The 27,429-nt window shown below is 62.9% G+C and overlaps 3 protein-coding genes across 3 annotated transcripts; 2 read left to right on the top strand and 1 right to left on the bottom strand.

Moving 5' to 3' along the window:
- REN (renin) lies at window positions 1-5,698 on the top strand. The gene is given in 11 exon segments (XM_050715265.1): window positions 1-101; window positions 688-844; window positions 980-1,090; window positions 1,092-1,104; window positions 1,375-1,493; window positions 1,642-1,838; window positions 2,885-3,007; window positions 3,521-3,665; window positions 3,745-3,843; window positions 4,242-4,831; window positions 5,485-5,698. Coding segments are annotated over 11 exon segments (1,869 nt in total).
- A 2,390-nt stretch (window positions 5,699-8,088) lies between these two features.
- Window positions 8,089-16,397, top strand: ETNK2 (ethanolamine kinase 2). The gene is made up of 8 exons (XM_035561535.1): window positions 8,089-8,310; window positions 11,995-12,254; window positions 12,727-12,864; window positions 14,050-14,192; window positions 14,317-14,400; window positions 14,839-15,014; window positions 16,057-16,130; window positions 16,259-16,397. The coding sequence occupies exons 1-8, from the start codon at window positions 8,089-8,091 to the stop codon at window positions 16,329-16,331; spliced, it is 1,170 nt and encodes a 389-aa protein (XP_035417428.1). The 3' UTR covers window positions 16,332-16,397.
- Window positions 16,398-19,410: 3,013 nt separating this feature from the next.
- SOX13 (SRY-box transcription factor 13) lies at window positions 19,411-25,989 on the bottom strand. The gene is made up of 13 exons (XM_035561434.1): window positions 25,789-25,989; window positions 25,084-25,189; window positions 24,845-24,931; window positions 24,358-24,530; window positions 23,649-23,717; window positions 23,414-23,528; window positions 23,252-23,334; window positions 22,997-23,156; window positions 22,653-22,762; window positions 22,476-22,572; window positions 22,243-22,386; window positions 19,781-19,997; window positions 19,411-19,684 (listed from the first exon to the last, which is right to left on the bottom strand). The coding sequence occupies exons 1-13, from the start codon at window positions 25,987-25,989 to the stop codon at window positions 19,411-19,413; spliced, it is 1,836 nt and encodes a 611-aa protein (XP_035417327.1).
- Window positions 25,990-27,429: the final 1,440 nt, after the last annotated feature.

Here is a 27,429-nt window from a genome sequence, read left to right on the forward strand (position 1 = left end):
ATGCTGGCTGGACACAGCAGGAGGGTGCTGCAGTACCTGCTGTTCCTGGCCCTGACCTGGGGTGCCAGCTTCTTCCACTCGCCGGCCCAGGCTTTGCAGAGGTACCAGCCATGCATGAGGACCGTGATGTGCTGGGTCTTGCTGTCTCACCTTGCTTCTCAGCACTCAGGATGGTGCTGAGGGCCCGAGAGCTCTCCTCCTGCGGCACCTGGTGCAGCTCTGCTCCCCCGGACCCACTGAGAAACACCTCATCTCCTCCTTTTCTCCTCTGCACTGGCACAGCTCACCTTCCTCGCTTCTCTTCGCCTCTCCCTCTGAGCACCGCGTGGCTTAGCAGCAGCTCTGCCTCCGAAATAGCCCACGAGGCCAAGGCAATGCCTTTCGCTCGCAGAACCGCCGAGCCTCAATGCAGCGTGTGGCCACCCTGTGCCACCAAAGCCCGGTGCCGGGAGGGTTCCTCCTGCGGCAGCCACCCCCGGGGTCCCCCCTCAGTGTCCCTGCGCCCCGAGTGCCACATCCCTGCGGGGGGGAGAGGGACCAAGGGGGGGGCCTGGCTGCGGCCCCAGAGCGCAGGGAGCTGCTGCCACCTAGAGCCGCCCGCTTGGATCTCCCAGCGCAGGGCAGCAGGGAGCTGGGGGGCTCCGGTGGGTGCCCCTCATGCCCCCCAGCCCTCTCCTGTGCCCGCAGGATCGCGCTGCGGAGGATGCCGTCCATCCGGCAGACGCTGCGGGAGATGGGCGTGAAGGTGGCGGACGTCTTCCCCGAGCTGCGGCAGGGCAGGCGCAGCGGGGCGGCCGGCCCCCGAAACGGGACGGCTCCCACCCTCCTCACCAACTACCTGGACGTGAGGCCCTCCCTAAACTGGGGCTTGGTGCCCTCCCATATCCTTCACCCCTCATTTGGCACCAGCTCCAGCACCGAAATCTGGAGTGCTAGCCGTGCACCCCATGTAACAGCCCCTGTGCTCTGCTTCTTCCAGACCCAGTATTTTGGCGAGATCAGCATCGGGACCCCCGCGCAGACCTTCAAGGTGGTCTTCGACACGGGCTCGGCCAACCTGTGGGTGCCATCCTGCAAGTGCTCCCCCCTGCTACAGCGCCTGCGGTGAGTGCCGGGGTGGGGGCACAGTCGGACCCCGGGGCTGACCCCCTCCAGCCCCAGCTGTGCCCCGTGGATGTGGGCAATTCCCTTGACCTCGAGGGGTGCTCACAGCCCTTTGCCTTTGCCCAGCGGGGTCTGTTCACCGCTGTGGGGTCTCCTGGTGCTGGGGCAGGCTGGGTTCATCCTCCCCCATAGGCTGGGGGAGCAGGGACCGCCAGCCAGTCCCACTGTCCCCTCCCTCGCTGTCTTTGATGCCCTTCTGCCCCTCCCCAGTTTCCCACAGCCGCTACGACTCCTCCAAGTCGCGGACGTACATTGCCAACGGCACCGGCTTCGCCATCCGCTATGGGACGGGGAGCGTCAAAGGCTTCCTCAGCCAGGACGTGGTCATGGTGAGTGCACGCCCTGAATTTTGGAGCACCTGGACCTGCGAGGGGGCTCTGCTCCCCGATATGAGCCCAGCCAGGTACCTAAGAAAGGGGGGCTCTGTTGGTTTTGGGCCCCCCAGCTCCCTGCAAAGACACTCGTGCTCTTCCCCAGGTGTCGGACATCCCCATCATCCAGGTGTTTGCCGAGGCCACGGCGCTGCCCGCCTTCCCCTTCATCTTTGCCAGGTTTGACGGGGTCCTGGGCATGGGATACCCCAGCCAGGCCATCGACGGCATCACCCCTGTCTTCGACCGCATCCTCTCCCAGCAGATCCTCAAGGAAGACGTGTTCTCCGTCTACTACAGCCGGTGGGTCTCGCAGGGCTGGGGAGGTGTCTTTTTTTGCAAAGTGTGGGTGTTGCAATTGTGTTGGTGCTGGGGTCACGTCTTAGGGCTGGGAAGAAGGCACAGATGAGGCTGTGGGACCTGGGTTGGGGTGGAGGGCACGGGGAGGGTGCCCAAAGGAGCTGGGGTGGAACGAGGTGGCCCAGGAGGCAGAGCTGGGGGGGTGCTCAGCAGGGAGTGCTGGGGACGGCTGCTCCCCGCTCATTTGTCACCGTCAGGCTGCAAAGTCTCTGGCTCTGCTCACGGGGACTGGAACCATCAAAGCAGGGAGTGGAATCAGGGCTTCACCTAAAGGCAAAATTGAAAAAAAAAAAAAAAAAGGAAGAAAAACCTGCATCAGCAAACCTTCCTGCTTCATTTCTTGCCCCAAGCTTTTGTGGGCCAGCAGAACTAAATCCCACAGGAGCAGAGGAAGGGCCCTTTCCTGGCAGACCAGGAACGCTGCTCCCTCCCCGCACTGACCGTCGAATCATGGCCACAGCAGCCTGACGACTGTGCAACAGCAACCAGCCCCACAAATGCGTGCTTGAAGCACAAAGTGTGGCTCTTTACCTCAACTAGAGGTGGATTCATCCATAACAAACAAGCCCTAAGGATGCTAGCTGCACTTACAACCTCACCCAGGTGCTGCTTGGGTGCCCACAGCCCCCCGGGACACCGCCACCTGCAGCAGCACAGCCTTACAGAGCCTCTCCTTTTTGCAGAGCTTCGAAGTAAGAAGACAAGCAGGAGCTCTCGAGGCAGCACCCGCTAACAGGCACCGTGCACCCTGGGGCAGCAGACCCCAAAGCTGCAGCACCGGGCTCCACCTGCACACCTGCACCCAGCTGCTCAGGGGACCCGCCTGCTGCAGCCCTCGATCCTCTTGTCTTGCACCCTCTGGACTAACCCAGGATTTCTCCTGCTCTGCTCACTGGGATGGAAGCCCTGCATGCTGCTGCCCTCTGCCCCTGGGCTTTCAGGGACCCCAAATGAGGGGGGGAGTCACCCCATTGTGTTTTGCACCCTAGGAACGCTCCCCTGAAACCCGGCGGGGAAATAATCCTTGGAGGCAGCGACCCAGCCTACTACACCGGCGACTTCCACTACCTGAGCGTCAGCAAGAGCGGCTACTGGCAGATCAGCATGAAGGGGTGAGGACAGGGAGCACCTCGATATGGCCCCAGGCAAATCCTACAAACCACCCTGGGCTTGTGAGGGTTGGCCTGGGAGAAGCACGCTGGGGGTGGCAGGGAGATTTTCCCCCCTGGAAGGGAGGCAGCGGGGTGGGCTCCTCTGGCACGGAGCCGCAGGGCGATGAGCATCACGGTGCTGGGGAATGCGGAGGGGGAGGCACCACCGGGCTGATTCAGCTCTGAAGCTGCGGTGGAGGAATTTAACCCCCTTCAGCCTGCAGCAGGCAGTGCGAGGCGCTGAAACAAGTCTGCTTTGTTTGATTTTAAAAAATAAAAAATGAAAAAGGCACATGCTGAAGCTTAGCTTGCGCGTTTGAGAAGCTTGAAGGTGCCCCCGGAGGGCTGATGTGCTGGGGGCACTGGGAACAGCACAAGCTCTGCTCGGCTGGTGTTTCTGGCCAAGGAAGCCCTGGGAGCTGAGCTGTGGCCACCACGGGAGGCTCAGGGTCGCCCCTCTGCCTCCTGCTGCAGGGTGTCTGTAGGGGCTGAAGTGTTATTCTGCAAGGAAGGCTGCTCGGTGGCCATCGACACCGGAGCATCCTACATCACCGGCCCGGCCGGCCCCGTGTCCGTGCTGATGAAAGCCATCGGGGCAGCAGAAATGGCTGAAGGAGAGGTGAGCGAAGCCCTGCTCCGTGTCCCTGTCCCACACCCCAGCCCAGCCCGGGGCTCAGCACCGTCTCCTCCTCCCGCAGTACGTGGTTGACTGCGACCGAGTCCCCCAGCTGCCCAACATCTCCTTCCACCTGGGCGGCAAGGCGTACGCGCTTGGCGGCTCAGCCTACGTCCTGCGGGTAAGCTGCATCCCTCCGTGCGGGTGGGAGGGCAGGGATGGGACCACCACGGGGAGAGTGACACAGCTCGAGTGCCTCCGGGAGCATCCTGTGCTGTGCTGCATCCTCCTCGCTCTCCCAAGGCAGCTGCAGCGAGCCCCAGAGGAATGCTTCTCATTTTTCCCCAAACCCTCCTGCTCAGCAGAGGTGTCCAGATGAGCCAGATCAACCTGTTGCTAGCTTTCTAGGGGGGTGATTGGGGGAGATTTGGGGTGAAAGCAAAGAGCAGAGACAGGCAGGGATATCCCGTGAAGGAAGGGAATTGAAGGCCAAGAGCAGGGTATGGGGCTGGGGATGGCACAGTGCACTAGAAATTGCCGTCCCGGCACCTCTGTCACGGGCTCTGCTCCTCCCTGCAGCAATCCCAGTATGGGGAGGACGTCTGCGTGGTGGCTTTCTCGGGGTTGGACATCCCCCCACCTGCTGGCCCCCTCTGGATCCTGGGCGCCAGCTTCATCGGGCACTACTACACCAAATTCGACCGGCGCAACAACCGCATCGGCTTCGCCACTGGCCCGCTGAGCGCCGGGGCCCCAGGGGGTTTTGGGGAGCCAGCTGGGAGGCAGGAGCAGCACCCAGGAGAAGCAAATGGGAATGCAAACGGGAACAGCGTTTCCTTAAAGCACAGCCACCTCCTCTCTGTACTGAAGCAACTGCACAGCCTCGTGTTCTCCCACTCCAAAACCCCCGCGCTGCTTCCTGAGAGCCTCAGCAGCTGGGGAGATGGGAGCCTGGAGAGCATCCTCCACCGAGCATCCTCCGTCTGGGGGTCCCAGGGGAATCCGGGGTCTGGGGCTGCACCTCCAGAGACTTTCAGGGTGATGTGCAATAGGACCGCATGTGGCAGATCTCTGCTGGCTGGAGCAGAGGTGCTTGCAGCTTGCAGATGCTGTGGAGTGATGGTTTGTTATCGTTATGGTCGTTCTTTGAATGGGAGAAAAATAATCAGGCTGGTTTTAATGGCGCTTGTTTTGGCTGGTGTTATCCCTACCCCTCTTCGTGTTTTAATATTAAACGATCTCAGAGCAACAGGAAGCTGAGTGGATGCTTATTCCTGCAGAAGGAAGAAATCAGACAAACTTCTTTCAAGGGAATTGCAGAAACAAGTGTTCCTCTTCTGGGATTCAGCACAGCAGGCGCTGCTTTTCTCTCCTTACCCATTTCACGAGAGCGGGACCCCCCTGTGCCTGCCTGCAGGCAAACTGGGGTCTGCACAAACAGCAAGCAAGCCTTCTCCTGCAGGGTGACCTGCAGCTACCCGTGCCTTGTCCTGCCTTCCCCCAAAGGCCAGTGGCACCCTGGGGACAGCGGGATGGGGCTGTCCGTCTGTCTGCTGTGCTCTGGGGAGGGGAAGGAGCCTGCGGCTCCGGTTCAGGGTGGCTGGCTCTGCCCCACCAGGAAGGCGGCTCCGGCTGCCCCAGTGCCTGATTTGTTTTCACCGCTGCCTTGGCTCGAGCTGCCAGCCCCAGGCTGGTCTCTGCCCCTGCTGCCTGCAGAGCTGCTCAGCGGGGATGCTGGAGCTGCGAGCCCCGGGCTGGCAGCCCCAGCAGGAGGTGCAGGCAGCGCTCCCACTGCGGGCTGACATTTCTTGTTGAGCTGCAGAGCTGTGGTGGCTCCCGTCACAGCGCAGCAGCTGCGAATCCGAGCGTTCCCCAAGGCCAAGCGGTTTGCAAGGCGCTCTCGTCTCCCGTTCGACCCGCTCAGGTGCTGTGAGTGCCACGGGGTCTGGAGCACAGCCTGGAGCAAGCCACCATCTGAGCGCAACCGCCTGCAGAAGCTTCTCATCCTCATTTCTGCCACCAGTGATGACTGCTGAGGATTTCCCAGAGCTGCCCAAAGCACAGGCTGGCACGAGCTGATTCTCAGGCCGTCTGGGAGAGCGATGCTCCTTGCAGCACAAGCAGGGCTGCTGCTGCACCATGCTGCCAGCCAGCAGGCAGGCAGCAATGTGCCAGCCCTCCCTCCCTGCCACTGCAGCCCCTCGTCCCCTTCCCTGCTCCGCGGAAGGGAACGAGGCTCTCCTCGCAGCAGGGAGGATGTGGCTGAGCGGATGTTTTTCCCCACTGGCAGGGTCGAGGTCTGAGTGGCCATGAAGCCTCGCTGGAGTATTTAAACCTCTTCGCGTTGGGATGCACATCCCTGGGTCTCCAGGGAGGGGAAGTTCAAGGCACCCGAGGATGTTACTTGCTTCTTTCCATCACCTTCTGCAGCAGATCCATCGCCTCTACAGGGCACAAGGAGAGCAGTGGTGATGGCCCCCTGGGGCTGGGGGTGGAGGGAAGGGGCCCTGGCCATCCGCTTTCATCCAGAGCTTCCTGAGCTCACTCCCGTGCGCTCGGCTGCTCTCCGGCAGAGGAAACCCTGGGGCTGGGAAGCAGCAGCCATGTGGGGACGGGCACAGGAGGGGGGACAGAGCCCCCCAGGACCTTCAGCAAGGGGTGGGCTGCACAGGTCAGCTCTGGAACTGCAGCCTGGCCTCTCTGAAGTCTTCTAGGCTCATGGAGATGCTGGCAAGCTTCTCTGCAGGGAAATTTCCCCTTGCAAATAGCTAAGCCTCCTCTGCCCTACTCTGTACTGCAAAGGGTCTGGTCTGGAGAGGACCTGAGTGTCTCTGAGCTTGAAAAAGCACCAGGTGATTTTACCCCCCCCCGTGATAGTCTCTGCATACAGCCCTCAGCTGGAAAATGGTGGGACTGGCCTCCAACAGGAGGTTTTTTGGGGTCTCATTCTGCTCCTGTTGTTCCGAGCAGTGGGAGGGAAAGGTGCCTGGGCTGCTGTGGTGCTGATGGCGGGCCCCTTAAGCCAGCCTATTAACACCTCTAATAGCCTGTGCCAGGGCGATTTCCTGGTGCCTGCTGTGCAGAGCAGGTTGCGAGGCACTGCTAACCCGCAACTGCCCCGTATTAGCACTTGTGATCTTTATGGGCAAGCAATTAGGCCACGCTCAGCCCAGCAAAGCAGCCGGAGCAATTATGACCATCCTATTAAAACTGACAGAGCTCACTCTATATATAGCAACACAGGGAACAGGCTGGTTTATTTTTTTCCCCTTCCTTAAATGATTTTCCTCAAGTCTCCACGGTCCATTTAGCTGGTTTCAGCTGCAGCCAGCTGTAAACTTTGGAGGGGGCATTCTCTGCTCCGAGCCACGGGCAGTTGTAATTTCCTCTGATAATGAAGCCGGGCTGGAGAGGTGTCAGCGGGCCATGGGGAGCAGGGCCAACGGGTGGGGAATGCTCCCTCTTAACTCTCAAAGCTCTCCTCATCACCCCTATAAATCCCTGTTGCTGTGGGGCGTGAGCATTGTGGGTGAGATGGTGTTAGGACAGGAGGAAATGGCCTCAAGTTGAGCCAGGGGAGGTTTAGGTTGGGAATTTGGAGAAATTTGTTCTCAGAAGGAGCGGTCAGGCCTTGGGACGGGTTGCCCAGGGAGGCGGTGGAGTCACCGTCCCTGGGGGTGCTCAAGGAGAGGTTGGACGTGGTGCCTGGGGACATGGTTTAGTGGGTGACGTTAGTGGTAGGGAGATGGTTCGACCAGGTGATCTTAGAGGGCTTTTCCAACCTTAACAATTCTGTGATTGTGTGATTCTGTGATTTATGGTAGCAGGTCCGGAGAGGGCAGTGCAGGGAGGACTCCTGGAGACCACAGAATCAGAGAACATCCCAAGTCAGGAGGGATCCCAAGTACCACAGCACCCATCTCCTATCTCCCCCCAGAGCCACCCCAAACATCAAACCACGCCATGCCACCAGCACACCTTGAAGCACACCCCACATGCTGCATCCCCCCCCCCAAAACCCCCAACCTCACCCCTCTCCCCCATACCCATGCGCTCGCCTCCGTCCCCCCACTTTTCTAGTCCCGATCCCGAACCCCAGCTGCGAGACACATCCCTCCCCCCCCGGAGCATCCCCAGCTGCGGGGCGCGCCCCTCCAGCCCCGGAGCATCCCCAGGGACGCAGGGCTGGGATGCGGCGGGGGCGCAGCGCGAGGATGCTCCGGCGGCGGCCGGGCTGGGGGCGCTCCCCGGGGCGTTCCCCGGTGCTGAGCCGGGTGCGGGGCTCGGTGCGGGCTCCGCTGAGCTCACAATGCGGGCGGGAGCTGCCGGGGAAGGCGGGCGGAGGGAGGCGGGCCGGTGACTCATGGCTTCCCAGCGGCGAGCGGCTCCTCCCCGCGGCCGCCGGCCCCGCCGCAGCCCCCGGCACATGGGCCGAGGGTCGGGGTGCTCGGAGCTGGGGATGGCCGGAGCTGCCGGCCGCTGCCCGGATTGCTCGGAAGCCGACCGGGGTCGGGGAAGGGGCCGCGGGGTCCCTCCGTGCGTTCCCCACCTGGGGATGGCGGTGGATGAGGGCGATGTGCTGCCCGGGGCGCTGCGGCTGGTGCGGGAGCTGAGACCCGGCTGGCAGCCGGCGAGGGTGAAGACCAAGGTATGGCCCCCGCCTGGGGAGGGCTCGCCCTGGGGGGGCCGCAGGGCGTGCGGGAAGGGGGCGCCGAGGTCCCGCTATAGGGGGCTATGGGACCCGCCACGGGGGCTGCAGGGCCTGCCGGGGGGGGGGGGGGGGGGACGCATCCTGGCCCCCTCCATGCCCTCCAAAGAGAGGGGCTGAGCAGGTGTGCACAGGTCTCCAGCACTGAGACCCCCCCCCAGCAGGCTTTGGGGACCCCCCTTGAGGAGTGACGGAGGGGGGACCGCACATGGGAGCAGGATCCTGGGGGCTGCTGCGGGGGGTGGAGGCTGGGGGCCGTGCTGGCAGCCCCCCCGGCATTGCCCTGCTTGGGGGAGCAGCGGTTCCCAGGAGCGGTGCTGGTGTGGGTTATCAGCGGTATTGCACCGCTGCTCAGTCCCCTCGCACGGTGTCCTCGGAGCTGGCATCGTCCCGAGCTGGCACAGCGGGTCCTGGGGCTGGGGGCTGCGTGGCTCTGCAGCCCCGTCCCCCTCCACGAGTGCCAGGTCTTGGGGTGGAGAAGTGGGGGCTGCGTCTTCACTGGGGGGCACAAAGCGGGGCTGCGGCGGAGCTGGGTGCACTGAAACGCACAGACATGTGCACGCGTGTCCTCCGAAGGCGCACACTTCCCGTGTGCCTGGAGTGTCATTAAAAATGTATTAATAGCCAAGTGTAATTAAATACAAGAAGCTGCAGGAAAATACACGCGAAAGGGCAGATGGTAGTAGACAGGAAGCTTGGAGTTGGAGTTCCTCACACCGCATAGTTGTCAGGGCAGGAAATGTCCCGGGCGCTGCGCGGCACCTAGCGCGGCACAGCCCTGCCCGCCACGGTGACAGCTGGGGGGGGACCTGAGGTGGAGAAGGACCTGGCTCTCTGGTGGCCAGGTTCTCTCCAGGCATAGGAGGGGAATCCGCACCCAACAGCAGCTTGTGCATGCGTGCGTGTGTTTTTAATTTGAAAAAAGAAAAAAACTTGGGAGATGTGGGGGAAACCTCCAGTTGCATTTCCCTTCGCTGCTCTTGTAAGAGCAGTTCGGGAGGGGATTGGAGTGGGACACTGGTCCTCAGCTGGTTCCTATTAGCGTTCCTGTTAGCTTTCCTCCGCGCACTGGAGCGGTGCCCAGTTCACACCACCTCGGTGCACGGTGTCAGTGCACAGCTGCTTGCAGGGACTGTACCAGGCTGTGCCTGTACCATGGAAAAAAATCCCCCAGCGCATGGGGCAGGGTGCAGGAAATGGGGAGGATGGGTCCGGGTGCTCGGCCTCCCGCACCTGCCCTCCGGCTGCCGAGGTCTCCAGCCCCCTGTGCTCCAGGTTGTGCCCAGGGAGACGACGACTCATCCTTGGAGCTCCGTTCCTGGGCAGAAGCATCTCCAGACTGAAGCGGCGCAGGCCTTAGTCGGTGACTCCCAGCGGTGCTTCCAGGGCGCCCGCACACCTCCGTTACCCACCCGGCAATAAGAGAGACAGTGATGAGGAGCTGAACGAACCACCACGAGGACTTCAGCGTGGCAGAGGGCTGTGCTCTGCCTCCCAGGACTTTTTTTTAACTTCAGCTGCTGTGACATGCACAGCACTCGAGGAGCGGCAGCAGGAGTGCTGGCGTGGGCACGGGGAGGCAGCGAACGCGGCAGCTTCGGGACCCCTGGCCTCACAGCAGGCACAGGGCTGCAGGAGGGGACCGGGGTCTGCCTGTGTCCCCTTGCAGGGGTGCAGCACCACGGCACAGAGCTGCATCCCTTCGGCATCTCTGCACCAGGTCTTGCTTTTCTTTTAATTCGCTGCCAAGCTGCTGGTGTAGTCACACCTACCTCCCCCCAACCCAAATCACACAACAACAGCAGGAAAGGATTTGGCTGGTAGCAGGGCCATGGCCCTGGCACCAATTAGCTGCACTTTGGATCATCAAGGAATATCCCAAGGAGTCACACTCGTTCGTTGGGAACTGGAGGGGGTGCCGCCCCCAACCTGGGCGAGCCCCTGCGTGCGTGCAGGTTGCTGCCGAGCCACGTGCGAGTCTCCGAAATTAACGGTCTGGAATTCAAGGGGGGGTGGAATAAGGCTCAGTAATCCCGCTAAACCCTCTGCAAAGGGCTGATCACGCCGTCAAGCAGCACGACAAGGCAATGCGTGGAGCCAGCGTGTGAGGCAGCGCTGAGCATCTGCAGGTGGAGCCGCTCACCTGCGGCTGCTGCGCGTGCTGCTCGCAGAGGCATCGGCGCAAGGCTGCGGCGCCTTGTGCACGGCGGGACACCTTGTGCATGGTGGGACACCTTTTGCATGGCATGACACCTTGTGCTTGCTGAATTTCTGCCCTCTGGAGCCCAGCAGGACGAGGAGAGCAGAAGCCGAGCGCGGCACCGTGGTGGAAACAGGGATTATGTGGCCTGGGCAAAGCAGCTCGGCTGCTTGGGCAGCATCAGCCCAACTCAGGGGCAGGTGAGGCAGCAGCAGCAGCGTTGGTGCGACTGCCGATGGGCTGGCACAGCCAGCCCTGTGCAACGTGCTCGCCCCAGGGATGCCGCCGCCAGCTGTGCAACGAGGGGCGTTAGTGCCGGCCAAGCCCGGGTGTGTAATTCCAGCGCTTTGAGTTTCCCTCGGCAGGCTGCATAGGGAAGCCCTATATATAGGCACCCTATATAGGAGCGCGAGTTGCTGAGTGAGCCGTCTAAAATTAGCCGTCCCACCCCCGAGCACCGCTGCTACCTACCACGCGCCCTCCCGCTCCGCCAGCATCGCACTGGCTCCGTCTCGCCCAACTGCAGCGGGATGGAGGGAGAACACAGGGGGACTTTTGGGTCCCCTCGAACACGGGGGGGACGTTTGGGTCCCCTCAAAAATGTGGGGTACTTTTGGGTCCCCTCGAACACTTGGGGGACTCTTGGATCCCCTCTCCGGCTGAGCATCCTGCCCACGTGGGGGTCTCCCGTGGGGCGGAGGAGCCCCAAACTCCTTGGCGTACTTTAGGGGATGGAAACCGGGGCAGGGAGGGGACCCCGGCGCGGGAGGCAGCGGGGCCCACATGTGCGTGGGCAGGCGGCCAAGCCGGGAGAACAAAACTCCCTTTCCATCTGCGAGGAGCCATCAGGGCAGTGACAAGAGACGTCCCCAGCAGAGACGTCCCTGCCTATCAGCGACTCCCGCCCAGCCCTGCCCCGCGGGGAGGGTCAGGAGGAGGAGATGGGGTGGTGGTGTTTGCTCAGCCTTGTTTGCCGTGGCTTTTTTTCTTTTTTTTTTTTTCTTCTTCTTGTTTTCTGCCAAAAGGTTTGCGCTGATTTTTTTGGGACCGATTCCCAGGGTTGCTGGGATGCCAAGCGTGCTTGCAGCACATCAAGCTGCCCTTGAGCAACCAGGTGGAAAAGAGCAGGCGGGTTTCCACCCCAAGCACCTGCGCTTTGGGGTAGCTGAAGCCTCGTGCCCGTGCAGAGCCCCAGCTCAGGCGTGAGCCTTGAGGCCTTGCAAACTCATTCCACCTCCCACGGGCACTGCTGTGTCCTGCTCTCATTTGCCCATAGCCTGTTGTTGCCATTACCACGTTGCTTTCTCCCTGGGGTCTGCCCACGGGTGGCTGTGCCTGGGAGGACAGGGGGGGTTCCCCCCGTGCCCACCCCGCATGGCGGAGGACCTGCGGGCATCGCCTCTGCCGCCCCTCTCCCCCTGCAGCTCTTCACCGACGGCATCACCAACAAGCTCGTGGCCTGCTACACGGACGAGGACATGGTGGACGCCGTGCTGGTCCGCATCTACGGCAGGAAAACGGAGCTCTTCGTGGACCGGGAGACGGAGCTGAGGAACTTCCAGGTGCTGCGCGCCCACGGCTGTGCCCCCGACCTCTACTGCGCCTTCCAGAACGGGCTCTGCTACGAGTTCCTGCCCGGCATCGCCCTGGGGCCCGACCACGTGCGGGACCCCCACATATTCAGGTGCACAGGCCCCCCATGTGCTGGGGCGTGCGGGGACGGGGGGGAGCTGGATGAAGAGGGCCCGTGGCCCTGCTTCGCGTTTCCAGCTCTGCCCCTCGCTGCCTTTGCTCCAAAGCGGTGCCCGGGGGCTCTGCTCCTGTCCTTTCCGTGCCCAAAGCGGGGTGGTGCAGGGGGGTAAGTGGGCCGAGTTCCCCAGTGAGGGGCACCACTGAGTCAGCACTGGGTTTTTCAACGGGTTTTTTAAGCTTTTGGTGAATAAAGAGACTGCCCGAGAACTGTGGTTTATATTTGAGCCTCCCCTGGGAAGGCGAACGCCAGTCTTTCACCCAGACGGGGTCTTAAAATCCTTCAGAGGCTCACAGCTGAAATGGAGAGGGGTCTCAGCTGTGCGGGGTGTGTTTTTTAGAATCTCTTTGAAGACATTTCCAGCCCCATCTCAGGCTCTCACCCATGTCTCTGTGGCTCCTTCCAGGCTGGTGGCCCAGGAGATGGCCCGGGTGCACGCCATCCACGCCAACGGGAGCCTCCCCAAGCCCATCCTCTGGCAGAAGCTGCACAAATACCTCACCCTCGTGAAGATGGACCTCAGCCCAAAGGTACCCAACCCCAGGTAAAGGCAGAGGGATCCCAAAGAGCCAGGCTCTGGCTTGGGCACCCGCTGCCCACCCACCTCTAGGTCCTCCTACGGGACCGGGGGAAGAGCCCCGGTCCCCAGGTAAAGCCTCTGCTGGAGTCTGGGGTTCGTGAGCGGGTTTTTGGGGTGGTCCTGGCCACGTGGGCACGCTTGGGCCATGATTCATCTGTGAGCAGCCTTGTGGACAAGCCCCTCAGTGGAGGGGATGCTTGTGGGACGGATCAGCTGCCTGGTGCAGGGAGGACTTTTGCTGTGCTAGGGCAGAGACAGCTCTGGGTCGTGGCTGCTCAGCACCCAGGCAGGATCCGGCCTGAGCCAGCAGCTCCCACCTGCTGTAATCTTCCTCCTCCTCCTCCTCCCTGCAAACCTAACCCGTGTCTTAAGCCATGGCTAGAATAAGGTGAAGCTCAGGCCCTTCTTACTGGGGGGACCTGAGCAGCGGGTGCTGGAGGGGAAGCTAGTGACCCAGCGTAGACGCAAGCAGCCAGCCCCCATTTCAAACCACTTCACCCCACTGCTGGCAGGGCGATGCCTTGCTGGGAGCCCGGGTTCACGTCAGGTGAGTGAGGGCACCATGGCCGAGCCGGGGCGTCCGTGGAAGGATGCGGGCAGCCCCAAGAGGCGGCAGAGGTGAACGAACCCTGAAGCAGGCAAATAATTAACCAGGTCCTGGGCGGCTGGGTGGGACGCAGGGCTGCCCTCGGTGCTCGCCATGCTGCGGGCAGACTTTACCCAAGTCTGCACCTCAAATGCAGCCAATTCAGTAATTATTAACCGGCTCTCTTCTTGGAACTGCAACTGCAGAGGGTACGGAATGGGTTACGTGGCCTGGGGAATGCAAAAAATTCCCGTGGCCTTTGGGTTAGTTGGATGCGAGCGGCACTGCGAGGCTCTGTAGCTGATTTGGTGAAGCTTGGGGGTGGGCGAGGACCTAAGCGAGGACAGGGGAAGGGCTGAGGCTGAGCCAGGTGCCCTGGGCACCACCGGGGATGCACCACGTGCCCGAGCATGCTTCTGAACCAAACCCAGCCTCGTTAGCCCCACTTTGTGCCACTGATTAATTCATTTATGACATGCACGGAGGGAAGCAGGGGGCAAGCCTTCCCTTCCGCCCCCAGGGGAGGCGAGCAGAAGTGATTCCACCCCCTTCCCCTTCCCCAGCCTCCACCAGGACGTGCCCAGCCTGGAAACTCTTGAACACGAGCTGGCCTGGATGAAGGAGACGCTCTCCCAGCTGGGTTCCCCGGTGGTGCTGTGCCACAACGACCTGCTCTGCAAGAACATCATCTACAACAGGACGCAGGGTTGGTGGCGGCGGTGTGGCGTGCCCAGCCAGGGGAGGCTCAGCCCCGTGTCCCCCCCCCCCCCCCACGGGCACCCATTGGCTCCGTCCCCAGCCCCTCGCAGCCCCTCGCTTTGCCTTCACAGAGCAAGTTCGTTTCATCGACTACGAGTACACCGGCTACAACTACCAGGCCTTCGACATCGGGAACCACTTCAACGAGTTTGCGGGTGAGCCGGGCAGCTCTCGAGGTCCCCCCCGGGTGGTGGCAGCTCCCCAAGGGCTGCCCCATCCTCGGGGAACGGAGGAGGCTGTTGCATCCTGTGCCCCCCCATGGGAAATGGGCAGGGATCCATCCCGAGAGCTTTACTTTTGCCAAGAGAATTAAAAAAGGGGCTGCCCGGGGTGAGAGCGATGCCCGAGGGGGGGTCTCTGCTTGCCTTGGCCCCCCATTTGCTGCCAGGGCGTGCTGCCTGCAAGAACCCAGCTCTGTTAACCGTGGTGGAGCTGGGCGGGTGCCCCGAATCAGAATTGATCCCCAGCACGTGCAAGCCCGGAGCTGGGATGGTTTCACTCACCCCATCCCGCTTGGGGGGCCCCTTGGTCACCCTGCTGTGCCCTAGATAAACCCCCCCCCGGGATATCACTAACCCCAGGTCCCCTCGCAGGCGTGAAGGAGGTGGATTACCGCCTCTACCCCAGCAAGGAGACCCAGCTGCAGTGGCTGCGCTCCTACCTGCAGGCCTACAAGCAGCTCACCCAGGGCGAGCAGGGGGGCACGGGGCCGGCCGTGTCTGACAAGGAGCTGGAGGCTCTCTACGTGCAAGTGAACAAGTTTTCCTTGGTGAGTGCCGGAGGTGGGAAGGAGCTGGGCTTGGGGATGGGTTTTGGTCACTCGCAAAGGGCAGGCACCAGCCTTGGGGGGGTTGGGTGCAGCTGGGGTGAGGGCAGGGGGCTGCCCCCGAAAGGCCTGGCTGCGCTCGGAGGTGCTGAGCCCCAGGACAAGGTCAGAGATGGTGCTGGCCTCCAGCCAGCATCAGCGTGTGCCAAGGGGCAGTGTGTCTGACAGCAGCAGCCTTGGGCATCCCACCAGAGAAGCTGCGTGACCCCAGGGTGCAGCCAAGCATGAGGAAATCCTCTTTTGGGCGAACAGAGCCAATCCTCTGGAAATTTTAGGTGAAATCTCAGCTGTTTTTCTGGCCGGAGCTGGCACGGTGATTTCCAGCACGGCGGGGCTGATGTGAGGGGGTTTGGTTCTCTCCTCCCCATGTCGGAGCAACCTGGGCTGCGGCAGGTGGAGGTCCCCAGCAGTGCTGCAGGCTGCTGCAGGGATGGGGACACTTCAATTGTGAGAGGGATGGTGGCATTCTGACCCCTTTACTTTTGCCAAGAGCTGATTTTCAGAAAGGCCGAAGCAAAAACTACCTAGGTGAGGCAGCACCTGGCCAAATTGCACCCTTCTGCCCGACTGCTTTGGCACCCTGCCAAACTGCACCCGAGCTCTGCCCCCATCCCTTCCAGCAGAGCCCTTTGCTGCAGCAGGGACCTGTCCCAGTGGTGCCAAATCCCCATTGCCCACTTTTGTGGGGTCAGGAGGGGCATCCAGCTACGAACACTGGACACCCCTGAGCACGTGCCCTGAGCTGGTGCCCCAAGCACGCTGTGCGGCTGCTCAGCATCCTTCCTGCTGGCATTCCTCACCCAGGGCTGCCATCTGCCTCCGGAGCATATAAAATTACACGCCTGGGCCAGCCCCAGCTGGCTGCCACCCTGTGTCCTGTCGTCACGGCCGTGGGGCTGCTGGGACCCAGCCGGGAGAGACGAGAGCATCTCGCCCTGCGGGCAGGGATGCTGCTTGCCAGTTTCTGATCCTTCTTTTGTTGCAGGCATCCCATTTCCTCTGGGCATGCTGGGGCCTGATCCAGGATAAATACTCTACCATAGACTTTAACTTCTTAAGGTGAGTCCACGCGGGGCTGGAGGGGACCAGCGTCCCCAAAGGTACCTCCCCGCTGGATGGATCCTGCGGCCCGGGGAGTCAGCACCAGGGTGGGGGTGACTGTCTCATGGCCGTCCCTCTTTCGGCAGATATGCAAAGCTAAGATTTAAACAGTACTTCAAGATGAAGCCGGTGGTCACAGCCCTGCAGCTCTCCAAATAGCATCTCTGGCCCGTGAGACCCTGAGCTATTTTGTCCTTGCTGCGTCCACAGCCCCGGCACCCCCCTCGCCCCTTCCCCGCCCCAGCCGGGGGTGAGGGCAGGTCCTGCTGGTGGCAAGGGGGAAGAGGAGCTCTGCCCCAGCCACCGATTAAAGGACTCCCTGGACATACCTAAGACTGGACCACGAGACACTCGACAGGACCACGGCCTCGGGGAGGCCCCTTCCTGCAGCAAGGAAGCCTCGCCACCCACTGCCCAAGCGCCGAGCCCCAGCTCAGCCCCGCTGCCCAGCGGCTCCGTGCCTCGCTGGCACCGCTGCCGCTGGGCCTGGCAGCGGGTTTTCTCCCTCCGTGCCATCCCCGAGGGAGGGAACGGGTCCCCCCCCCAGCTGCTCAGCAGCCCTGAGCACTGCCAGGTTGCTTCAGCTGCCCAACGCACACGCTGCGCCCGTTGGCTTCGCGGCTCCCTGCCTCCTTGCCCTGCCTGCTCGGTGTCCCTCGGGCTCTCACCCCCCAAAAACCACCTTTTAGGTCAGTGCTGATCCCAGATTTGGGGCCGTCTCTGAGCAGGGGACCCTTTTCCATACCGGCTCCAAGCTGGACTGTGATGCTGCAAGGCAGCGAGGGGCAGCGAGGGCTCAGGGTGCCCGCACCCCCTGCGCTGCGCTCAGCCCACAGCCGCTTTTCCCTGGGGGCCGCGGTCTCCTGGGCCCCCATCACCTCCCCGGCTCCACCTGCAGCATCCCACAGCGGGGTGGGGGGGCTCCCAGCTTCCCCAGCACCAGGGGGGTTTGGTGCTGCCCCATCCTTGTGCTCCCCTCTGCGCCCTTGGTGCAGGGCCGTGTCCCTGCGTGGGACACCCTGGTGATGAAGCCACCCTGCCCCATGAAGAGGGCACAGCTTTGGCCCTCGGTGGCACTCGGCTGCTGTCCCCCTCCCCAGGCTGTCTGAGGCTGAGCGCCCATCCCGCTGAGCACTGCCCAGCTCAGTGACAGGGGTCGTGCATCATCATCAGCTGGGGGGGGGGGGGGGGGGGGGTGGACTGTCAGGGCCCAGGAACCTACCCCAGCGAAAAGCGGGACTTTTTGTTGCATCTGGTGTTCGTTTTGGTGCACAATAAAAGCTGCTGGTAGCTGGAAAGGGGGGGGCCGTGGATGCGTGGTGCCTGGGGCTGGAGCAGGGGCAGCACCCTCGGGGCTGGGGGGAGCACCCAGAGCTCTCCTGGGGAAGGGCAGAGCAGGGGGGGAGGAGGAGGACGGGGCGGGGGGGGATTCCCTTGTAGGGTGGGCTTCTGCTGTGCTCTGGGGAGGGCAGCTCGGAGCTGCAGCAGGCACCGGGCGGAGGAGTTTGAAGCCTCAAAGTTGCTACTGAGGGACCGAGACCCCCAAGAAATCACAGGTGGGAAGGGGGGGGGGCAGCTTGGGACCCCCCCCGCAGGCAGGAGGAGGAGCTGAGGAACAGCAGAGAGAAAACGTAGGGAGCAAAGCCTCGGGGCTGCGCTGGAAGAGGGGCAGGGAACGCGGGGGTGAAGCCCCCAGCCCAGCTCTCCCAGCCCTGCTCAGCTCCAAAAAGTCAGCTTTATTGTGCCAAGGGGTGGGGGGGGGGGGACAGTTGTAAACAAGTATGTGAAATATACAGGTTAAGTTACTCGTCTTATTAACAAAATAAAGCTCTATCTATATTTACAGTCTTTAAAAAAAAAAAAAGAGAGAGAGGAAAAGCTGCCCCTCAGCGGGCACGGCCGCATCCAGCCCGCCCCCCCCCCCCCCCCCCCGCAGCACAACCCACCCGCCCCCAGCCTGAGCAGCCCGGGGAGGGGGAATAAATAAAGCACTGACAAGGGGAAGGAGGCAGGAGGGTGGGCGAGGAGGCAGGACCCCCCCCCCGGGGCGGGGGGTAACGGTGCCCGGAGCCCAGCCTCGGCGCCTCGCTCGCTGCCCCGGCTGCGGCCACACGGCGGAGCACGGGCTCCGCGCCGGCCCCTACAGCCCCCGCTGCGCCCCCCCCGCCAGCCCCGGGGGGGTGCTGGCCGCAGCAAAGTCGTATTTTATTATTTTTTTACATTTTCTTTTTTTTTTAATTTTCCTTTTTTTTTTTTTAATTGTCGGCTTTTTAATTTTTCCTTTTATTTTTTTAATTTTTCATTTTTTCTAATTTTTTCCTTTTATTTTTTTAATTTTCTTTTTTTTAATTTTTCCTTTCATTTTTAAAATTTTCTTTTTTTCTTTCCTTTTTTTTTTTTTTCTTTTAATTTCCTTTTTTTAAATCCCTGTTTTTCTCTCCCCCTGCGTCTCTTTCGCGCGATGCAGGTCGCGGGTGCAGCTCACCGAGCTGGGGCGAGAGGGGAAAAACCCCCCGGGGATGCACCCCGGCATCACGGCACGTACCCAGGGGCTGCTGGGGGGCCGGGGCAGCGGCGCAGGCAGGGAACAGCCCCCGCTTTATTTACAAAGTGGGCCAGGGCTGTCGGGAGCATAAAGAGCTCCTCAGAGACCTTGGCTCGTGCTCCGGCCAGGCGAGAGCTAAAATTGGCTCCGTGGGAATTTACTGGCAGGCTCTGACGGCCGGGAGGGAGACGCGGCAGGGTGGGGGGGGGCTCTGCTGAGCGTGTCCCCGTCCCGTGTCCTGGGGGGCTGGAGGGTGCCGCAGGTGAGGCTCTCAGCAAGGGTCCCTAGGGTGCCGGGGTGGAGGGCTGGGTGATGCTTGGGAGGTTTTCCCACATCCCGATCCCCTCCTGGGGGGGGGGGGGGTGCAGGGAGGGGACAGCTCGGTGGCACCCGAGCAGAGTGCAGAGCCGAGCCTTGGAGCCATGCTCCCAGCAGCAGCAGCCACCCCGTGCGGATTGGGGGTGGCACGGCCATGAACCCAAACACCCGGCAGCGTGCGTCGCTGCTCCATCACCTCCCGAGGGCAGCAACCCCAAAATGCGGGTGCTGGCTCCGTGGGGTCACCCGGACAGCAAGGCAGGTGGCGGCAGCAGCAGCTCCTGCCCTCCCCATCGCAGCTCCTCCTCTGCTCCCAGCGCATCCCAAACCCGTGGGGGGGCCGCCAGCCTTGCCTGCCCCCCGCCCGGCCCCCCCTCAGTCCGTCAGCACCACCAGCTCGCCATCGCTCTTGTCCTCGCCCTCCGAGTCCTCGTCCTCGCTGTAGCGGTACATCTCGCCGTCGGCCACCGAGTGCCCGTCGTCCCCGCCGTCGCCTTCCTTGAGGCTGCGCGTGTTGACGATGACGGGCATGTTGGGGTCCATGCTGCGGGGCAGGTAGTGCTCCATCAGGGGGGGCGTTAGCTGCATGCCCACCGGCCGCGGGTACAGCACGTCCGAGGAGGCGGGGGGCATCTGGCTGCCCTGGGGCCTGCGGGACAGGGGGATGCAGTCACCGGCTGGGTTTTGGGGGGGGAGGGGGGGGGACGACGCACGAGCCCCTCGCTGCCCCCACCCCGCGCGTTACCCTATCAAGTAGCCCTGCCGCGCGTCCTGCCGCCGGTTCCGCATCAGCGCCTTGTACTCGCCCACGCGCAGCCGCTTCCCCTCCACGATGCACGTGCGCTTGGGCCGGGGCTTGTACTTGTAGTCGGGGTACTTCTCCAGGTGCTGCCGGCTCAGCCGGGCTTGCTCCTCGTAGTAGGGCTGCTTCTCCTGGTTCGTCATGGATTTCCAGCGGGAGCCTGCGCAGAGAGGGGCACGCTTAGCCCCTGCCGTGCTGCGGCTCCCCCACCTGCTGCAACGAGCCCAGCGCGCACACTCCCATGGTATTCCATGCTTCGTGCACGCTCCCCTTGTGCTGCACACACCTGAATTCGCACGCGGCAGCGGGACGCAGCCCTGGACCGTGGGGCCCTGGGGAGATGCGGCTGCCCCAGGTGAGACAGGAGCCAGGGCTGATGGCACCCATGGGAGCGCCCGTGCTGCAGGTGGCAGCCGGCCCCGCGGCGTGCCGGGAAGAGGTCCCCAGCCCTGACCTTCCCGGCACCTCTCCGGCCACAGCTTTCACGGCTCTCCCCTCTCCAAGGTATGGCGAGCAGGTGCTGCAGCTAAAATAGGCTGTACCAGCGTGTGACTTGAATTCCCCCGCTGGCTGACCTTTATTGTCGTCTCCGCCAGCACCCGAGGCAGGAGAGCAAAGCGGGGCACCGCACAAAGGGTGCTGGCCGGGGCCAGGCTGGGGAGGGACAGAATCAGTCCCCTCGGTGCTGCACCGAGGTCTGAAGCTGGATCTGTGTCCAGTTCTGGGGAGAGATGGGCACGGTGGAAGAATTGCAGCGGTGGCCACCAGGGAGCAGGAGCTGGGATGGCTCAGGCAAGGCGCAGGGGCTGTGACTGCGTCTTCCACCACGTAAAAGGGGCATGGGGAAGACCAAGCTCAGCCCTTCTCACAGGTGCACAGTGGAGGACAAGAGGCAGCAGCCACAAGGGAAATCACAGCTGGACACAGGGAAAGGATTCAGCCTGCTGGGAGGGGTGCAGCCCTGGGACAAGGTCCCAGCGGGGTGTGGGATCTCCAGCCATGGAGATCTCAGGGTCAACAGGACACAGGTCGTGAGCATCCTCATCTGACTGTGGTGTCAGCAGGGCTCTGAGCAGGGCTTTTGGGCTGGACACTTACACAGACCCCATCCCCTAAATCCTCTTTGAGCCTCCATGTCCCTCCCTTGGGTCTCCTTCACCCCCCAGCCCAGCCCAGCTCCCCAGGGAGCATCACCACGAACCGGGCACCCCAGGGAAACTGCAGCATGGAGGCGAGCACGCCCCACGTCCACCTTGCTCAGGTGTCCTCCACCTGCTCAGCCCTTCGTGCTGAGCCCACGTTTTCAGGAGCAACCGTGCCAGAGAGCACGCAGGAACCAAAACCCCCCATCTGGGTGAGCACCGTCCCCGGACCGCTCGCCTGCAGGTATTCACCTGCTAAATTTGCACCCGCGAGCGGCTCGCGGCTCCGGCTGCCAGGCAGAAAACGGCGCCAGTTATTTAAAGCCACGGACATCAAGCGTGGGAGCAACCAGCACACCACAGAGCACCCGCTCCCAGACCCTCCCAGCCCCCGGCGGTTGCGAGCAGATCCTGCCCGCACGTTCCCTCAAAGGGAAAAGCCTGGCGGTTGTTTCGTTTCTTCTTTAACAAGCGGAGCTGCTAAAACGAGCCGGCGGCGGAGCGAGGTGCGTGTGCTGTAGGTAACCCACAGCGGGGCTGCGCTGCGCCGCCGCACGCTCGGCTTGGCCCTTGGGACGGGCTCTTTGGAGACCGCACCGCTCGCTTTTAATAGCCGGAGGCTGGGGCGAAACGGCCGCGGGGAAGGGCTGGAGAGACAGCGAGCTGCTGCAGGACCATCAGAGTCATGGGGCTGGGACGTGGCTGGATGAGGCCGCTGCTGCTACAGACACCGACGAGGGTGCAAAGTGCCGTAGCACCATCCCGGAGGGATGAGGAGGACCACGGGGTGCAGGCAAGGGTGAGGATGGAGGGAGGCAAGCAGAGATGCTGCGCTCAGGTGGAGGCCGGTGGGAGAGGATGGCAATAAAATGGTGCCGGGCTCCAAAACTGGCCAGGGCACCATCAGCCAGAGGAGGAATTTGCCCCACAGGACCCTGCCGGTGCTCTGCAGGGTGAGCAGGTGATGGTCACCCATGGGATGAGCACCCAGGAACCCTGGTGTGAGCAGCGCCCAGGGACCCGGGTGGCCAAATGCAGCGGGTCCAGGCCTGTCCTCATCCCCTGACACGCAGCGTGCCCCTGCACACCTCCCCCTGTCCCTCCTCGCACGCCTTTATCACACGTTTTTAAGGCCCTGCTGCCTTGTCCCCAGGTGCACCAGGTGCCAGGAGAAGGTTTTGCTCCTCATTTCACCCCAGACCATAGCTCGGGGCTGCCCACCCGCCAAGGGGAGCAGCAGCAGGACGGCCGCGGGGCACTCACCCAGGATCTTGCTGATGCTGGAGTTGTGCATGTCCGGGAAGGCTTGCAAGATCTTCCTCCTCTCGTCCTTCGCCCACACCATGAAGGCGTTCATGGGCCGCTTGATGTGGTTGTTGTTCCTGGACTCGGGGAAGTGCCGCGAGCCTGCGAGGCAAAGCCGGGGCCGGCTCAGGGGGCGAGGGGAAGGAGGCGGCGCGGCCCCGCGGGACCTGCTGCCTGCCCCCCGGCCCTACCGTCCATCTCGCAGGTCAGCAGCGCCTCGTCCAGGCGGTGCGCGGGGGCCTCCTCCAGCCGCTCCTTCACCGGGGAAGTGTCAATGCTGACGTGATCCTGCACGGAGGCGGAGGGGACGTTACTCCTCGGGTGGGGACCGACTGGGGTGAGATGGGGAGGATTTGGGCTTGGCTCACCTTGCGGTAGGGGTGGCTCAGCGCGCCCTCCATGGCCCCGCCGTGGCCATGCAGCAGCTGCCGCGCGTCCTGGATGGCTTTGGTGATGGCATCGCCTTCACCCAGGAAGCCTGGTGGCAAACCCCAGAGCACCCGTCAGCATCAGCACCCCAAAACCCTGCAGCACCCGTCCCGCCCTCGCAAACCTAACGGGCTGCTTGTGGGGTCGCACGGAGCAGCGGGGTGGCTGCTGCCCACCCCAGCAAGGTGGGACCCCACGGAGCAGAGACGCCTCCTGCCCCTGGGAGGTGCCCAGGGGAGGGCTCAGGATGGACCCCCTGTTGGTGACGGTTTTGGGAACCCACCCAGAGGCAGGTTGGACGGACTGGTCTGCAGGTCCCTCGCGGCCCCGTGGCTCGGCGTGTGGGATTGGCAGCTGCTCATCTTCAAACTGGGCGAGCTGGAGGCACTGGGAAGCTCGGAGCCTTTGGGTTTGGCCGTCAGGTTCAGCGGCTGCGAGGTCTCCTGCGGCGGAGGAGGGAAGGCAGGGTGATGCGCTGCCCTCGGTCCCCCAGCTGTGGGTTTTTTGGGGGGGGTTTACGGATGCTTTGGGACTGTACCTGCATCTGGAGGTGGCTCGAGCCGCTGGGTCTCTTCAGCGTGGGAGGAGGGGGGCTGTGCAGCAGCTGCACGGGGTAATCCACTGCAGGGAGCAGAGACGGAGGCGTCGGGGGACGAGGCCACCCCACAGGGTGCCCCTGCGCCCTGGGGACCCCACTCACCTGGTTTGCAAGGGATGGGCTGGATGGGCAGCGCTATCTGGGGGTCCTGCGTCACGGGGAGAGGCTGGTGGCTGGGGGTGAAGGCGGGGATCATGACGTACGGCATGTTGACCTGCTGGAGGGAAGAGGGGGAGAGGAGCAGAGAGGGCGGGTGACCCCTGTGGGCCACCGCAGGCGGGCGACGTCCCCTTGGCCTGGCCCTGCGGGGTGGCAGTGGGGTGTTCCCCACCTTTACCTGGATCTGTTGCTGCAGCAGGTTGATTTTGTGCTGCTGCTGGATGAGCTGCTGCTGCTGCTTCGCGATCTGGCAGGAGGGAGACAGCAGGGCTGAGCCGCGGGATCAGGGAGCCCCGAGCCCCAGTGGGGCACGAGCTGCCCTACACCAGCAGAGCAGAGGCTGCAGAGGTTCCCGTGGACTCCCATGGGTGGGTAGGGTGCTATACAAGGTGCCCCTGAGCCACCTCGACAGGCACAAGGTGATAAATAGGCTGGGAAGGGACCGTGTCACCCACACCCCATGTGCCAGGCATGTCACCCCTGCACTTGGCATCATTTGGGCCACTGCTGAGGAATAAATCGATGTTTACAGAGAAAGGAGAGAGCAGTCAGGAAGGGCACATGATGCTGAGGACCTCCTTTGGCCGCCATCCTCAGCAGGCAGAAGGGGATGGACAGCTACGACCGAGCCTCCTGGTAGCAAGGAGCACGATAGGAAGTCTTGGGATGGGCACGGAAATAGGGACGGTTTCTGGACAGACACCAAAATCCTGCAGCCCCCGACACCAAAGCCACCTCCCCATCACTTCTAGGGCGACCCTGCCCCTGTTCCCTGTCCCCCAGTCCTGTGTCTGTGTCCAGAGGATACCAAAGCCATCCCCAAAGGGACAGACAGTCCCCACGAGCAGGCTGCCCTGCCCCACGGCCGCACGGGCACCCGAGCCCACCTGCTCCTGCTGCTGCCGCGCCAGCTCCATCTGCTGCTGCTGCTTCTCGAAGAGCATCGCGGCCATGTTCTTCTGCTCCGAGTGCGCCGTCAGGAGCTGGTCCCGCAGCGTGGACAGCTGGTTGATCATGACGAGGAGCTGGAGCTCCTTCTCCGCCAGGCTCTCCTGGGTTCCTGCGCCAGGGAAGAAGCCACGAGGCTGCGGGTCAGGGGCTTGGGAAGGGGTGGGAGGCATCAGGTGGGCAAAGGGTGGCCAGGGGACAGTGCGTGGGATGCTTACAAGACCCAATGTGCTCTATCATCCCCATGTCATCAGAGCAAGCTCTTACCAGGAACCTTCCCCCCCAAAAAATCAAATAAACATTTTGGTTATGAAATACCCGTCTGTAAAATGCACAAAGCTGCGCTCACACCTCCCCTCCTGCTGGCGGGGGGAACACAAAGCTGCCGGCCCCGTGGGCACTGAGGAGGCAGGGGGGGGACCTCACCCTTCACTTCTTTGGTTTCGGCAGCATTTCGGCCCAGCAGCCGCTCCTTCCAGTCGCTGGACAGCAATTTCTCGATGGTTGGCATCACTGTCCCCAGTGGCAGGCACACGGGGCAGGAGAGAGGAGGGAAGGAGACGAGAACCACGTGAGCACAGCCCGAGGCTCAGCATGGGATGGCTATTCCCATCCTAAACCTTTCCGAAAACAGCCGGGGGGTAAATCACAGAAGCCTTTCTTACCCTCTTTTAAGTTCTTGTTGAAGTCCAGCTTCTCCTGGCTGCTGACAGCCGGCTCGAAGGCCGAGCGCCGGGGCTCCAGCACATCACTGGCAGGCGAGTGGGACTCCTGCAACACACACGTTGTCACTTGGTGGAGGTTCCCATAGGACAGGGACATCCACGGGGCTCCAGGCAGGTGGTGCTGAGCCGGTGGGGATGCTCAGAGCCAGCCCCACCAGGCTGGCCACGGGACCACGCAACCCTGCGGCACATCCCCAACCCCTGGGGAGCAGCCCCGCTGGAGAGCATCTCCGCTCCTCCTGTGGCCAGGACTCGTTTGCAGGAGGTTGCTGCTATTTTTTTAGGCTGCCCTTCTCCTCTGAGCCTGGGAGGCTACGGGCCAGGGGGAGAGGGAGCCTAAGAGCAACTGAAGTGGGAAAATGAGAGGGTGGCCCTAGGGCTCCGTGCGGAGGAGGTCTGCAGGCGGCCACGGAGGCTGCAGGCCAAAGGCAAATCCCAGGGCTGACCCGAGGGCATCGGCAGCGGCCAGAAAGCCTGGGGGAGCCTCAGGTTTCAGCTTCATTTCCTCAGGATGAGGAATAAAAGCTCGGGGAAACAACAACCCCCGTCTGCCCGGGGCGGGATGCAGCACGCTGCCAGCCCGGTAGGACCTGGGCTCAGTCAAGGCCAGGACCGGGGGTGGGGGGTGACAGCCGTGGGACCCACCTGCGGCAGGGCCTGGGGGTCCGTGGCCTCCCTCGGCGGTGGTCCCGGGGGGTCACTGGGACGGGGCTCGGCACTGGGGGCAGCCCCTGGCGGGGACTCGTAGCCGCCCTCCTTCTTCTCCTCCGTCTTGATGGTGCAGTTCACCATGCTGCCCGCCCCATCGAGCTCCAGGTGGGGAGAAACGGGGCTCCTCATGGACATCCTGCGGGGCGGCGGGGCTGTCAGCAGGGGAGATGGGGTCCCTCTGCTCCCCCCCAGAGCAGGGGCACCCCTTTGCCCAGCCCTGCCCCATAGCAGGGTGCTCCATGCTAACTGGTTTGCAGGGGCAAAGGTCTTGCTGAAGCTGTGCTCTCACTGTTCTGCGGGGTTTCCATGACCGTGCTGGGGCTGCTGGCTCTTGGCTGAGTACTGCGGGGCTCTGAAGTGACCCGAGGGGACACCGAGCATCGCCATGGCCAGCCTTTTCCAAAGGGTCTGCCAGTGCTGGGTGGCAGAGGCTGAATTCCCAAATGGGACAAGCCGGGACCGCATCCCCTGCAACGGGATTGCACAGGGGCAAGGGGAAGAGCCCGACTGCGGTGCTCCTAGCAGGGATTTCCCCTCCTGGGCCACCAACCCTCAGGCTGCACAGCACGAATGGCAGCAAACATCGCCCTCCCCAAGCTCGCCTTTCAGGGAGGAATAAAGGGGAAAGGAGGCCATTAAGGACGGGGTTTGCACCGCCGGGATCCAGGCTGGAGGGTGCAGGACCACAGGGGCTGCAGGGGCCACGGTGTGCTGGGGAAGGGGGGGGTCTGCACCCCACAGCAGGGACCCCCAAGACCTGCACCCTCTGGGGGTTCACGCCTGCCCCTCAGAATCTCGGGGCCCCCCAAAACGGGAGCCGGGCAGCTCGGGCTGGGGGCCGAAGCCGGCTGCCGGACTCGGGGCAGCGGTGACACAACAAACAAAGGCCAGCTCAAGCTGCGAATTAATCAACCCGCTGAAAATAAAACCTTCCTCTCAGGAACTTCAAACAAAAGAAACTGAAAACAACAAGGCCGGCTGGGTAATGAAAAGCCAGGGCTCTGAATAGGGGACAAAAGGAAGTGGAACAATAGGGTGTTGGACAAAAGCAATAAAGTAAAGGGAAGTGTGACAGCTCAACAATGGGGCACTGTGTGCGCCAGAGTTTCTGATCTTAGCAGGGCTTTTTTTAATCTCAGTTCCCTGCCCTTCTCTGAACAAATCATTGCGCTCTCCGGGCTCGTGGTCTTCCTCCCGGCCCCGGCATCGCACGGGATCTGCCCGCATCCTGCAGCACCGCCCGCGTCGCCCCTTCCTGCCCCCAGCCCACCTCAGGGGGGCGGCCAGGAGGGGACCCCGGGCACTGCCACCGCGCGTCCCTCCCAGCCCCACCGGAATAAAAACACACCCCGTGTGCCCTCGGCACGCCTCGGCCGGGCGCTTTTGGCACCGAAACGGGGATGGCAGGGAGCCAGCGGGAAGCCGTGCCCTGTGGCTGCGGGTGCTGCACCCATCGAGCCGCCGGGAGCCGGAGCTGGGGGAGCAGCAAGGGGCAGGATGTGGCCCGTGGTCCTGTGCTCTCACCGTGCCGCAGGTGGGGAAACTGAGGCACCAAAGCATGGTGCTCATTGCCTC

The sequence above is a fragment of the Cygnus atratus genome, chromosome 24, assembly GCF_013377495.2.
Source record: "Cygnus atratus isolate AKBS03 ecotype Queensland, Australia chromosome 24, CAtr_DNAZoo_HiC_assembly, whole genome shotgun sequence".
In the NCBI taxonomy this organism is placed as follows: domain Eukaryota; kingdom Metazoa; phylum Chordata; class Aves; order Anseriformes; family Anatidae; genus Cygnus; species Cygnus atratus.

Bases quoted from the DNA above. Each gene is read 5' to 3' on its own strand.
- SOX13 (XM_035561434.1), bottom strand. From the start codon at position 25,989: ATGTCCATGAGGAGCCCCGTTTCTCCCCACCTGGAGCTCGATGGGGCG. The intron at 23,718-24,357 runs GTGGGCTCGGGT...CCCTCCTGCCAG, and splicing joins CGCGGCAGCAGCAGGAGCAG to ATCGCGAAGCAGCAGCAGCA. The intron at 23,529-23,648 runs GTAAAGGTGGGG...TCTTCCCTCCAG, and splicing joins TGCTGCAGCAACAGATCCAG to CAGGTCAACATGCCGTACGT.
- ETNK2 (XM_035561535.1), top strand. From the start codon at position 8,089: ATGGGCCGAGGGTCGGGGTGCTCGGAGCTGGGGATGGCCGGAGCTGCC. The intron at 12,255-12,726 runs GTGCACAGGCCC...GGCTCCTTCCAG, and splicing joins CGGGACCCCCACATATTCAG to GCTGGTGGCCCAGGAGATGG. The intron at 14,193-14,316 runs GTTGGTGGCGGC...TTGCCTTCACAG, and splicing joins CATCTACAACAGGACGCAGG to AGCAAGTTCGTTTCATCGAC.